Source organism: Lottia gigantea, assembly GCF_000327385.1.
Source record: "Lottia gigantea unplaced genomic scaffold LOTGIsca_16, whole genome shotgun sequence".
Lineage (NCBI taxonomy): Eukaryota > Metazoa > Mollusca > Gastropoda > Lottiidae > Lottia > Lottia gigantea.
The window spans coordinates 1,818,547-1,834,151 of record NW_008707965.1 but is presented as its reverse complement, the minus strand read 5'-3'; the positions used below and the strand labels follow the sequence as shown (position 1 = coordinate 1,834,151).

At 33.2% G+C, this 15,605-nt stretch overlaps 2 protein-coding genes across 2 annotated transcripts; one reads left to right on the top strand and one right to left on the bottom strand.

Annotated features, from left to right (window-relative positions):
* Positions 1-1,852: 1,852 nt before the first annotated feature.
* LOTGIDRAFT_112698 (hypothetical protein) lies at positions 1,853-2,053 on the top strand (the record flags this gene model as incomplete). Its single annotated transcript, XM_009050977.1, has 1 exon — positions 1,853-2,053. A coding segment is annotated over one exon (201 nt), but the record flags the coding sequence as incomplete, so codon positions are not given.
* A 4,050-nt stretch (positions 2,054-6,103) lies between these two features.
* LOTGIDRAFT_158260 (hypothetical protein) lies at positions 6,104-10,414 on the bottom strand (the record flags this gene model as incomplete). The annotated part of the gene is made up of 3 exons (XM_009050976.1): positions 6,104-6,123; positions 7,837-8,019; positions 10,267-10,414. The coding sequence occupies 3 exons, from the start codon at positions 10,412-10,414 to the stop codon at positions 6,104-6,106; spliced, it is 351 nt and encodes a 116-aa protein (XP_009049224.1).
* Positions 10,415-15,605: the final 5,191 nt, after the last annotated feature.

The following is a 15,605-nucleotide window of genomic DNA, read 5'->3' as shown; positions in this document are numbered from 1 at the left end:
CCTGGTTATTACCAAGGTTCTGAAATGCAATAGATCATCATTAAGTGAATTGGAAATAAGATAAAATGCAATGGAGTTTTATATCTTACTTTTCTGAACGTAATTGGACTAAAAAAAAAAAGACTAGCAACAGCAAGGTGGGTGCTTTTCCATGACAGGTTTTTTTCTATTCCCAAATGTCAAGGGATCTTTAACTTTAACAGATTTACAGAGAAGATCAGTTTCTGATTCCACAGCATTCAAAAGGTCAAAACAGAACTTTAAAATAACAATATCACAGAATACTTTAAATTTAATCAAAACTTCACATAATCAACAAATACAAACTTGAACTTAACATGAGAATGTCTGAAGAAAGCCTTACTAATTAACTAGTTTACTTCCACTTGCTTGTAGTCAATGAAAATAAGTTGCTCTCAGACTTTGAAAGTGTCAGATAAACCTATTCCATCTCCAAAATTTCAAGCTATTAAAAACTGTGTCCAATATCTTAACACAAGGCTCTTTTCTAGTATCACAGAATTTATTAATGCATCCATTTGATTGGATTGTATGCTACTGAATACAGCCAATCAGAGACTTCAACAGAAAATCCAAAAGCCATATGTTTATAGTCTTTGTGTCAAGGGCTCTGATTGGCTGTATTCGCTGGCGTACAATCGAATCAAATCACTGAAATCATTCTCTGATACATGAAAGGCGGCTATTGCAAAGTAAAAGACGAAATTTGTAATAGCTTGACATTGTGAAGATGTCCAACTCTTTGCACTGTTTAGATTATAAACCTTTTCAAACATTCAAATATCTGTTTTCCATCTTTCAGATTGACATATATAGTCTTTTTCATCAAGGGAGGCTAATCCGTTATAAATCTGGACAACATCAAATCAGGATTTTTTAAGTTGTTTATAAATTTGATATTCTAATCCTAACCACTCTGGAATTTTAAAATTGTCCAATCCCTGAACAGAAGACTTTTCTCGTAAAATAAACCTTGTCCAATCAGAATGGAGAGATTTATGGTAAACACAGAATAAGCTTAATAACACAATGTAATCACCCATTGTAAGTTTTTAACAAAAAAACCATCCGATAAGAAAACGTCCACAAAATGAATATGGCAAAAAAAGGCTATTACAACAGCTTCTCTGGATCAAATGTAACCAATGGAACTTCTCACCAATATCAAGTACTAGATGATAAAGTTATTTTGCTCTATTCTTTGATCTAGCCTTGGTCACTTTCTGTTAAATCCTTCAGACTGAAATCATTTACATCTTTAGCAGCCAGTTAAGCAACTTAATTAATGATCCATGATATAAACACTCATTCCAGAGATTAAAAGAATTAGATTATTTTCTCAATTCTTCTTTTTACTGCTCAAGTTACATTCTATGATTTAAAATCTAGATTAAATCATTAAATTCTGCAATGGCCTGTCGAGCACTTAGGAGCTCAGGACATCAAGTAACTTTCACAGGAGCTCAACACATCAAGTAACTCTCACAGGAGCTCAACACATCAAGTAACTTTCACAGGAGCTCAACACATCAAGTAACTCTCACAGGAGCTCAACACATCAAGTAACTTTCACAGGAGCTCAACACATCAAGTAACTCTCACAGGAGCTCAACACATCAAGTAACTTTCACAGGAGCTCAGTACATCAAGTAACTTTCACAGGAGCTCAGTACATCAAGTAACTTTCACAGGAGCTCAACGCATCAAGTAACTCTCACAGGAGCTCAACACATCAAGTAACTTTCACAGGAGCTCAGTACATCAAGTAACTTTCACAGGAGCTCAGCACATCAAGAAACTCTCACAGTAGATCAGTACATCAAGTAACTCTCACAGGAGCTCAGTACATCAAGTAACTCTCACAGAAGCTCAGTACATCAAGAAACTCTCACAGAAGCTCAGCACATCAAGTAACTCTCACAGGAGCTCAGCACATCAAGTAACTCTCACAGTAGCTCAGCACATCAACTTGATGCTTGATGGCGAAGAAAATTATAAAATTAATCTGACAATGATCCTAAATTCCCAATAACACAGATGATTACAATTCTGTAAATGTAGGCTGATGTGTCTTGATAATATGCAGATTCTAAATTAGTCAATAAAGTCATACACATGTATCAATAACCTCCTGTGATTTCATCAACAGTGACAAAAACCACCAAATCTCTACAAATCCGAAACGCAGAAAATTCTTCTGTCACTGCAAGGTTACATTATTGTGTCGAAATTCGTACACATGCATTAAAGTAATTTACATCAATTTAGTCCATTAAAAACATCCATATAACTTTCCTAATAGTTTTTTCTAAATCCTCCTAATGTTACCTATCCATGTCTTATCACACCTTCCATGTTGGTACTCTTCACCTGGATAATCTAGACTAAAGACATCTATTCCAACATACAGCAAGACAGGACTGGATATCAAAGAAACTCAGGTGGTAATAACAGGTAAAGATGTACTTGATAACGAAAGCTATGAATACCAAAATTCTTGCACTATAATAACAGTGGTGCTCATCTTTATTGGCATGGTTACTTTGAATCTTTAATTAACACCTGGTTATCAGAAGCTACAGGTGAGATTAAGATGGTAATTTGAGATAAACCAACTGGATGATAGCATCTACTCAATTTACTGAATTCTTGTAAAAGCCTCTGGACATTAATTCTTAAGAAGCATCTCCAAGACAATGCCACATGTTCTGAATGTAGCTGGATAACCTAGTCTAAAAGGTGTGATAAAGTAATTTCCACCTGGATAACATTATCTACCTGGTTAATGCCAGATGTTAGTCAAAGTATCGGATTTCCCCTTGTAATTATGTTACTATAAATAACTTTCAGGATATATTCAATATGTTACTAGATTACTAGAAGTAACAAATTTAAGTATTTGTGTATTAGTACAATCAGGTTTCAAGGTATCAAATTTAGTCTCATATAAAATTATGAAATTTTGTGTCTTACTTTTCTGCACCTGCACCTGGTTAATGAAGATGTTTCAGGCTATGGAATGTGCAATGAGGGAAATGTTTCTACTACAGAAGCATTAGCTGACACTTTTTATGTATATCCAACTGTTCAGGGTACATAACAGGTACAGCCCGTAGATGACCAGGTACCTTTTCCATGTCAGCTCCTCTTACCATAATTGATTGTCTGGGGTTGAACTCCGGATCCCAGATTATCAGAACTACTGAGGCTTGAAGCACAAAAATAAGACAAAAGTCATGCATAAAAGTACTCTTTTGTGTAAAACCTCAAAACAAAAATGTAAAATTCTTCGCCACAATTGTGTGTTGTCAACCATTTCAAATTCAAAACCCTAAAATAGAAAACCAAGTATAAAATCAGGGTGCCTAGAACAGGTCAAGTTATGATACCTTCCTAGTGAAGAATTTTCTATTGGTGACAAATACAATATATGTGTCAAAGAGTAAAATGCCTTCATATGTCAAGTTTTGGATGTAATGGCAGTCAAGAAGTAGTAAAACTAAAGATTGTATAGAGCAACCCACTACCAATTCAGAGGATTGATGTTCCATGGACTCTCAGCTAGCCATATTGTCTGGACTGAATCTCATTAACAAATCAAGATTAAAGGTGGCAGCACATTAATCACTTGGATACAAAATGAAGAGCAAGATCAAAGGATTAAACACAACAGGTGAAAGGAAATGAGAAAAATTTGAAAGTGATAGTTACTAGTTAGATTTGAAGAATTTTCAAGACTATCTTCAAAAATCTGAAAAATTCAAAATGGAGTCTGGTGTTCCTAACCCAGATATAAAATGGCTACCAAAATTCAAACTGATCACCAAGATCAGATCATGGCACAACAGGTGAAAGGAAATTAGACAAATGTGAAAGTGATAATCTTGAAGATTCTCCAAATCTAACTTCTCAGAATTTAAAATGAAGAAACAAACTGACAAAATTCAAACTGATCACAACGATCGGCCCAGATGGTGACACAACAGGTGAAAGAAAATTTATTTCAAATTAGTTTCCATTAAACCATTCTTTATTTCAAAATGGAGTCTGATGCCATGACCAGAGCCATTGAGAACCTTATCAATCCAATTCATTTTCTCTTGAGTGATATGCATCAAATTCCATCTAATTAGTAACTTTCCTAATCATGAAGACCCCACCAGACAAAGCCCCCAATTTCACAGAGCATTGTTGTTGAACACTACTCAAATGTTGTCGAAAGCTGGGAAAGATGTTTAGTTTAATAATAGAAAACAATTCTAGAGATTAATGCAGCTGAGAAGAAAGTAAGTTAATGGTGGAAGAAACTAGGGCGATTGACTTCAAATTACCAGCTAATTATTCGTATTTTATAGGTCAAATCATTTCTATTCAGGTCAAACACGAAACACAGATGAATATCTTTTCATCTTGGTTGAACACAGCATGTGTCTTTTCTAATCTTTTTGGCAAGAATTGTTTTAATCTATTCAAAATACTTGTTCACAAATTCAGAAAAATGAGTGCCTCCACCCAGCGCCAAGCTCATGATTAGGTCAAATACAAGAACAGAGATTAATATCTTGGTTGAACACAGCATGTCTCCTTTTTCTATTCTATTTAGCAACAATTTTTTTAATTGATACAAAATTCAGAAAAATGAGTGCCTCGTCCCAGTGCCAAGCTAATGATTAGGTCAAATGCAAAAACAGAGATTAATATCTTTTCATCTTGGTTGAACACAGCATGTCTCCTTTTTCTATTCTATTTGGCAAGAATTATTTTAATTGATTCAAAATACTATTCTGAAAAAAAAAAACTAGCCCTAGCACAAAAGTTAAAATGGGTCAAAACCATTTATTTTTTTAAATTGCTGTACTGCAGTGTGAACATGTCATGAATCACTAAGATTGTATCAGAAGTTGGAACAGCTGGCTTTATTTTCTTATCAAACTATTGGTAACAAAAAGTGAATCTTCAATATATAAATGTTGATGTGAGAGTGAGTGAAAAATATGCAACTGCAAAGAAAGATAGAGAGAAAGAAAGATAGAGAGAAAGGAAGAAATGCAACTATATTTTACAAGGATAACAACTTTGATTCTCAAGGATCCTGACTATTAGCTGATCCTCTTGGCATTGATCTTTCCTCCATTCTGTAGCCATTTACAGAAGGGTTGATAAGCATTATAAGTGAAGATGACACTAGATTTTAACACACTGTTTCAGATGTAAAATAAGGAAACAAAAACTTCAGTCAAAATCACAAAACAGAATACAAAAAATACAGATACAAAAACATGAAATCTAAAAGAAAAAAAGACATGAAAATATTGCATGAAATGAAATTAATGGAGTTTTTACGTTTCAATGAAAGATCTGGCCTAGGTCACAGAGCAACAGAAAATCTACATGTAGTGATATTTTGTGTCATAATTCTGATGACAGACAAAAATACACACTACTGGCTCAATAAAACCGAATTAGGTTCTTCACATATTGGTTTGTACATTGCATTTGCATTGCATGTCAACAAGTCTTTTTGAAACTTTCAATTGAAATAAACAAAATTCCCTCAGAGTAATCTTGATAAATAATGTCCTCTGTAAACACAAAATTCTAAATAATGATATTGTTCCATGTTAATATTTATTGTATTTTATTTGTTACTCAATTTAAGAATCTGTTCTTTAAAAGTGATAAAGATGGTCTCACTACTAGAACCAGCTGGTATAATTCTCTTATCACATATTAAAATTACTTTTTCACCTGATGTGGTCTCTCACTTCAATCTGAGATTTTAATCTGAAAACTTTTAGTTTCTCTGTCTGCTACAGCCTGCAGGAAGATTAAATTCCATAGCTATCAATGACTTCTGTCTGCACTTTTTGTCATTAGAATAGTATCTCAAAACGGGTGGGGAGGGTATAATTTGAAAATAAGAATGGTATTAACGTTGAACAAAACAGAAAAATTTCAGAAAAAAAATTGATCTCCATAAAAATTTTGACCCAAAGAATGCCAGGAATTTCCCAGATGGTATATTAATGGTGCCAGGAAATTGTGTTAAATTACTGAACTATTACATAAATATCAGGAACTCTTAACATTTGGCGCCAGAGCCTACAGGAAGAGAATCATTAAGACATTTACAGAAGCAGTAATGGTAATTTAAATACACAAATAAAATCAGGTGTAAAGCAGAAGTAGAAAGTAAAATAGCAACATTTAAATACTGGTACTGTTCATTACTATGTGTACTGTACTATATCTAATGTGTGTAGTACTTTGTGTTTATTTACTATGTGTATAGCAAGCACTATGTGTTTATGTACTATGTGTACTGTACTATGTGTACTGTACTATGTGTATTGTACTATGTGTATTGTACTATGTGTATAGCAATATGTGTATTGTACTATGTGTACTGTACTATGTGTATAGCACTATGTGTATAGCAATATGTGTATAGCACTATGTGTATTGTACTATGTGTATAGCACTATGTGTATTGTACTATGTGTATTGTACTATGTGTATAGCAATATGTGTATAGCACTATGTGTATAGCACTATGTGTATTGTACTATGTGTATAGCAATATGTGTATAGCACTATGTGTACTGTACTATGTGTATTGTACTATGTGTATTGTACTATGTGTACTGTACTATGTGTATAGCAATATGTGTATTGTACTATGTGTACTGTACTATGTGTACTGTACTATGTGTATAGCACTATGTGTATAGCACTATGTGTATTGTACTATGTGTATAGCAATATGTGTATAGCACTATGTGTATTGTACTATGTGTATTGTACTATGTGTATAGCACTATGTGTATTGTACTATGTGTATAGCAATATGTGTATAGCACTATGTGTACTGTACTATGTGTACTGTACTATGTGTATTGTACTATGTGTATAGCACTATGTGTATTGTACTATGTGTATTGTACTATGTGTACTGTACTATGTGTATTGTACTATGTGTATAGCACTATGTGTTTATGTACTATGTGTACTGTACTATGTGTACTGTACTATGTGTATCGTACTATGTGTATAGCAATATGTGTATTGTACTATGTGTACTGTACTATGTGTATAGCACTATGTGTATTGTACTATGTGTATAGCAATATGTGTATTGTACTATGTGTACTGTACTATGTGTATAGCACTATGTGTATAGCAATATGTGTATAGCACTATGTGTATTGTACTATGTGTATAGCACTATGTGTATAGCACTATGTGTATTGTACTATGTGTATAGCAATATGTGTATAGCACTATGTGTATTGTACTATGTGTATTGTACTATGTGTATAGCACTATGTGTTTATGTACTATGTGTATAGCACTATGTGTACTGTACTATTTGTACTGTACTATGTGTATAGCACTATGTGTACTGTACTATGTGTATAGCACTATGTGTATTGTACTATGTGTATTGTACTATGTGTACTGTACTATGTGTATAGCACTATTTGTACTGTACTACGTGTACTGTACTATGTGTATAGCACTATGTGTATTGTACTATGTGTACTGTACTATGTGTACTGTACTATGTGTACTGTACTATGTGTATTGTACTATGTGTATAGCACTATGTGTATTGTACTATGTGTACTGTACTATGTGTACTGTACTATGTGTATAGCACTATGTGTATAGCACTATGTGTATTGTACTATGTGTACTGTACTATGTGTATTGTACTATGTGTTTATGTACTATGTGTACTGCTCTATGAATGGATGTGACAGCTTATAATATTTTTAGTTATTTTTTTAAGAAAAAAGTAATATATTGTCTTACCTTGTGCAAGTCGTGTGGGTTTTTGAACTAATATTCCATCTATAGAACACATTGGAGCAGATGGATAAAGGGTGATAACTCCATTTTTATTCTCAATAAAGCAATGATTATATTCTACTCCTGTTCCTTCGATTACAATGTCTGGTTTAACTTTTCCTCTCTTACATCCAATTATTGTTTGTCCTGTAATTATAGATGTATTAAACAAATATTAAATTGCTAGTGGACTCTCCAGAAGTTAAATTTTATTGCATACTGTATATAAAATAAATGATCGTATTGTATTGAGACGTTGTGTATCAATACTTGGCGATACCTTTAATTCCATAAAAAAGTGCGGATTTTTATAAGTTGTTTATATTTTTTTCACTGAAATTGTTAGAAAGTTTTAATAAGATAGTGGATGCTAACCACTTCTATCAACTATATTACCAAATATCACAGTTATAAAGTTATGAATTATATAAAAAAACTTTGAAGATAAAATGTTAATTTTTATGCCATTACCCCATATCGCGAAATCTATCGCATCATGACCCTTGTATCGCAATACGTATCGTATCGTGACATGATTGACGATACCAAGCACTAGTGGATATCTTGACAAAGAATGACAGAGAAATATTTAACTTATGGGGATATTTCTCATTTAAAATATCTCAATATTGGTATATCAACCAGGCCTTAGATGAACTCTTCTCAATATAATACCCTGAGATATCAAATATTTAACATAGATGTTAAGTATATTTTGAAAACATGTCTTGTACCAATGTTTATGCAAGTTTCAGTCTGTAATCTGAGAGCTATATGATGTAACTAAGTTAAAAACACAGCGTGGTAAAGTTGTAAAACAAAATGAAAGTAGAGTGCTGAGATGAGTCAATGTTTTTACACCTGATAGCAACAATTTACCTGTAATTTATAACTTTAGGCCAATATAAATTATATTTTCATTTTCAAATTTTCAATATGTACGTATCATTTGAAACATATTCAATGTATGAACAGGCTAATGCTATCTATGAACAAGCGATAGGCTGTTCCTTATATTTTACATATTGTGCAGTTACCACTTCAGGATGAAAAAAAAATTGAAATTTTTTAACTTTGCCATTATCGACACATAACTGGTGTCAAAACTATACGACAGAATCCCTCTATAATCCTATAAATCCATAACACTAAGTAATAATAATTCATTAACTCTATTTAATTGAAAATTGGATGTCGATGCCATTTTTGTTAAAAAGAGTGGTCTATTAACTTTATCCAAATGGCTATGTATGTAATATGCAAGTGAATTTTGAGTTACAAATGTAAAAATAGCAACGTGCAAAAGTGTTGATTGGACGATTTAAAAATCACATGACATCATGAAGATTCATTATCTCGGTTCGAAATACAAGATATACCCATTACAGGGAATATTCAACCAATAAAGACAAGGTATGAGTAAAATGGTAGGTAACCAAATATCAATTGTGCCAGAGATATCATTAAATTGCAAAATATTAAATTTTCATGAATTATGTGGAAACAGAGAATAAAATTAAAGAGAATTTGGCCTTATCAAAGTATCAGGGAATCTGGTTACTACGGTTACACCTGTCTTTTCTTTTACCTTAAATCATTTTCAATCTTGAAGATTACTTTCTTAAAATCTCTCCATGAATCTTTCACGGTTTGAATCTTTTTTTCTATACTTTTGTTGCTACTAGGAAGTATTTTTATAATTTTCTCACTATAGACCAAAGGTTTTGGAATTTCAGGTTTAATGATTGAACATCATCAAAAGCTTTTATATTCTGAAAACAAGCCAAACTTTACTGGAATTGACCTTGCCCTGAATCTCAAAATGGGGTTCTAGTTAAGCACCAGCTTCCCATGACCAAGGGTACAAAAAGGATCCAGGCAGACTGCATGGGGAACAACTGTCAAGAGATTAAAATAAGGTCAAATGCAATAGATGCAAGCCTAGTGAATGGATCTTCTAGGAGGTATCTCTCCCAATAAAAGTTTTGAAAAATAATTTTCTTGGAGCATTATAACAACTATTTTGAGGCAAAATTTAACTTCTTGAGGAAATGGTGGTACAAATCTTTTTTAAGGGAGGAAAGCAACCAACCACCCCACCTCACACACACTCAATGCATAGTGGGGCCCCCACTGTTCTGGGCATCAGTCAACACCACAGAGGGTACCTGAGGGGTCCTTTTTTTCAAAATGTAGTTTTTAGTGCTGAATGTTCCAGGGGCCTTAGTCTCCAAAATTTATTATAGTTGTCTGATTGGTCAATCACTAGAATAGATTTTAACTTGAGTTTTATTATCCAATCAGATTACAGTGTGTCTTAAAATCTGGTTTTTGTATTAAATTAAGTTTTCAAGAATAAAGTCCCAAAGGGTTATCATCATTCTAAATTCTTACCTTCGTGAATAGGCAATATGGTGACAGCAGTTGACAGTCGGCCACTTCCTAAACTTACAAAATGAGGCTCGTCAGACCTGACCTTGACCGCATTCTCAGTCTCCTTGACCTCTAAAAGGTCAGGTGCTGGTGTTTTGGTGGATGTCATGGTTTCAACCTTATGGATTACATTGTTAAAAATTATTCATTTTTACCTGAAAAGACAGGAAAGGACAATTTTTTGTAAATAACATATCGACAATTATTTTAAAAAGAAGATCAGTTTGGCTACAGTATATCCAATTCACACTCTACAAATTGGTTTACCAACTTGGTAATCCCATAGTAAATATTGGAATATTTAACAAATTGTCACAGGGCTCATGCTTATACTAAACTAAAAACACAAATAAATTAAAACTGACATACTATATATATATATGTACAAGGCAAACTATAATCTATTTATTCTCTGCAATTTGGTTTAACAACTTGGTATCTGTTTCAGAGAGTTCACATGGCCAATATAGTTTTTATTTTCTCATGAAATTGTCAAGGTGTATCATAATATGTTAAGTACATACACAAATCAGGCAGAACTAACCAATTATATATACAGCAGATTACAAACTACATCCATTTACTGTCTTGTCTGCTAGCAGGTTTACTCACTCAGCATTCCTTGAGATGAGAGAGTTCTCATAGTAATTATTGTTTGGTATATTCATAGATTATCACAGTAAATTATCTAATGTTCATACACAAATCAGATAGAACTTACATCCTATTAAGGCAAGCTATGAAATACATCAAAATTACTCACTGTAAATCAGTTTCAGAGAGTTCACATAGCTAATATTGTTTAATATATACCTAGCCAACTGTTCACACTGCAAGATATGAACAATATCCAATTTTCTCTCTGGTAACAGGTTATCCAACTGATATTCCTTTCAGAGAGTTCACATAGCTAATATTGTTTAATGTATACCTAGCCAACTGTTCACACTGCAAGATATGAACAATATCCAATTTTCTCTCTGGTAACAGGTTATCCAACTGATATTCCTTTCAGAGAGTTCACATAGCTAATATTGTTTAATGTATACCTAGCCAACTGTTCACACTGCAAGATAGGAACAATATCCAATTTTCTCTCTGGTAACAGGTTATCCAACTGATATTCCTTTCAGAGAGTTCACATAGCTAATATTGTTTAATGTATACCTAGCCAACTGTTCACACTGCAAGATAGGAACAATATCCAATTTTCTCTCTGGTAACAGGTTATCCAACTGATATTCCTTTCAGAGAGTTCACATAGCTAATATTGTTTAATGTATACCTAGCCAACTGTTCACACTGCAAGATATGAACAATATCCAATTTTCTCTCTGGTAACAGGTTATCCAACTGATATTCCTTTCAGAGAGTTCACATAGCTAATATTGTTTAATGTATACCTAGCCAACTGTTCACACTGCAAGATATGAACAATATCCAATTTTCTCTCTGGTAAAAGGTTATCCAACTGATATTCCTTTCAGAGAGTTCACATAGCTAATATTGTTTAATGTATACCTAGCCAACTGTTCACACTGCAAGATATGAACAATATCCAATTTTCTCTCTGGTAACAGGTTATCCAACTGATATTCCTTTCAGAGAGTTCACATAGCTAATATTGTTTGATATATTCACCACAAACTGTCACAAGACTCAAATTTCTTCTGATCAAATACTTATCAGTGTCATTAACAAATTATATACATGGCAAGTGATGAACAAAATACCAGTATATCAAAGTTACTTACAGCAGGTTTATTTTGGAGAGTTCACATAGCTTATATTGTTTGGTATATCCAACAAATTGTCAAAATGCATAAGAACACGTTCTAAACTGCACTTTCAAACATCAGACTAAGAATTTATACAAAGCAAACTATGAACTATATCCAATTCACTCACTGAAAATAAGTTTATGAGAGTTCACAATATCAGTTAGTAAATTCAACTTGTCACAGACCAGGAATATAAACTTCAGTCTTATAACAAACTGTATGCAGTACCTTATAACTGTATACAGAAACCAAGGGAGGTAATTGGTGTATATAGTCTAACAGGACGCTAACAAGACAGTTGATAAATGATTTCCACACCTGCATCCTGGCGTTTTTATCAGTTTATACTTTATTTTATCTTTTTCATTATATGTTTATTATACTGGTAACAAATACTAAACTCTGGGAGAGGTGAAGGTAAACACACATGGTATGCTTACTTTCTGGAGCACCTGACTAAAATTTCTACATTAGTTCTTGTTCATAAATCATCAACATAAAAATTGTAAATTAAAAAGAAAAAGATAGAAACTACCAAAAAGGATAGGATAAAAACTCAGGTTCGCAAGGATCCTTTCTACCAGTCTTATAATAATCCGTACCCATTTGCAGCAGGGTTGACTGGAACAATGAGGAAAGATGAATTTTTTAGTACTGATTTTCAGCAGAGTTGCTTGGAATATTGTGGAAAAGATGACTCTTTCAGTACCCATTTACAGCTGGGTTCACTGGAACAATGAGGAAAGATGACTCATTCATTACCCATTTACAGTTGGGCCAACTGGAACAATGAGGAAAGATGACTCATTCAGTACCCATTTACAGCTGGGTTGACAGGAACAATGAGGAAAGATGACTCATTCAGTACCCATTTACAGCTGGGTTGACTGGAACAATGAGGAAAGATGACTCATTCAGTACCCATTTACAGCTGGGTTGACTCGAACAATGAGGAAAGATGACTCATTCAGTACCCATTTACAGCTGGGTTGACTGGAATAATGAGGTAAGATGACTTATTCATTACCCATTTACAGTTGGGTCGACTGGAATAATGAGGAAAGATGACTCATTTCTGTACCCATTTACAGCTGGGTTGACTGGAACAATGAGGAAAGATGACTCATTCAGTACCTATTTACAGCTGGGTTGACTGGAATAATGAGGTAAGATGACTTATTCATTACCCATTTACAACTGGGTTGACTGGAATAATGAGGTAAGATGACTTATTCATTACCCATTTACAGCTGTGTTGACTGGAATAATGAGGTAAGATGACTTATTCAGTACCCATTTACAGCACAGGTCAACTGACATTAGAACCTACAGCCACACTTCCATATTATGATTTTGTTTATATGCAACATGATATTGTACCACTGAAGTCAACCTAGAGACATTACACAGTCAAATGGATGACAATAATATAGAATTTTGGTGTTAAAAAAAAAAACATTCAAGGGAAATATCATTTTCAAAACAAAAAATGTAACTATATAGAATATATTTATGATATTTATTAATATAAATAGATAGAAGCTTGATAACTATATCATTTTCCACATCACAATTTTCATAAAGATATGATTTAAAGTTGATGGTTCACCATTTTGAGGGGGCTTTATTTTGGGTCTTGAGAATAGTACTAGTACCAGAAATGCACAAACCGCATAATCCTTTCAAATATACCTCAAATATCACTTTCTCAAGAGTCAACTAAAGACGAGACTTCACTTCCAAATATGGATAATTCTGGACACACAAGGAATTGAAGGCTCAAATGTTGATGGTGAGCTGTGAACACTATTACTGATTAGCTTAGCTAAAAAATTATGTTTCTGAGACTAAGGTACATTTGGTTAAACAGATGATGAACCTATCCCTTTAAAAAAAAAAAACATCACTGTGCAATTTGTAAATGAATATATTTTGCATGACATTTATACCCAAGTCATTGACCTTTACAGACTCTACTGTGACATAACATCACAATACAGAGTGATATATAAACAATATCTAGATAGATCTACTTAAAATACATTTAATATCTAGGCCATCCTGTTTATTATCTGATCTCTCCATTATAGCTTTGATACATGACACAGGTCTGATACACATTTCTTCTGACACAGGGGGACATGGCAATAATCCAGTTTAATGAAAATTGGAATCAGGATGAAAATATATGTATCAATCACAGATAGGCCCATGGGAAGGGAGGGAAGGGAAGGAAATGATGCTCAAGGACTAACATGCAGCTTTGAAACATCTTGTTAAATCTGATCCAACTGGCAAATTTTCACTCAATTAACAAAAGGACAAAGTTAATAAGTTAACTTAGCATTAAGGAGCTCTCTCTGATACATTTTCTGTGATTGATACATATATTTTCATCCTGATTCCAATTTTCATAAAACTGACCCCAGAACATCATCAATGAGATAGTATTTTATCTTACTGTGATGTCACCTCTAGAATCAAGATTGGCGACAATTAAAATCTTTACTAATCAATTAGTCTTAAACATGTGTGAGAAAAATTCTCATAAAATTTTTGTGTGGGAAATAAAAGATGTTTAGTAACGCCCCTGTTAAACATGTAATAAAACAATACTAGCATTGTATGACAGGATATCCTTTCTATACTAATAATAGTAACAGGTCTATCTCATTATAATAGACAGGGGAGGTACAGGCTGACATAAATAAATCTTATCTCATGTCATGTTGTAATCCAAACAAAACCTAATCCTTCAAGATTAAACAAAGAAATAACACAATTTCGCAGAACAAGAAAATTTCATACTTGACATTCATTTGCCAAACTTCTGCAAGAAATTTATTTACATAATTCATTTGATATTTTGTTAACAGAAATTTAACAAGCTATGCTACTGTAATTCCATTTCTTTAACCTTTTCCATACTGAGTAATGCATTGCATGCCCTGAGTTCAAATTCAACTAATATCAATCCAACTACTATGACTACAACTACCGATATCAGCATCCACTGTAAGCGAATGTCATCTACCTACCTAATATAATGTCACATGGTAAGGCTCTCTTGACAGGCATCTATGGTTTATTTCACACAAGCTATGTGTCTACTTGAGTAGCTATTTGAGATCAAATGATTATGAAACTTTGAATGAAATGATAGAATCTCCATGCAGTGTGCAATGGTATGCATGGTGTGCATATTAGCCTTATTAGCTAACTATGGAAGCTCAAAACAGTCATAATTAAATTCAATGCACATTTTAGCTGACTCTTTTTACATTCCCAAGGTCAAGTAATTTTTCAATTGCACGGCCTGAAGCACTTGATTGTTGAACCTGGACCAACAGAGCATGTGTTCAACTCACTGAGCAATCACAGCCCCCAGCATACCTTATAAAAGAATAGAGGGGCAAGCAATTCATGAGAAACAAAACATTCCTGGATATTGTATAATGTTGACAAAGTATATATAGTGTTAATAATAAAGCAATCAACATAATATTATCATTAATTAAT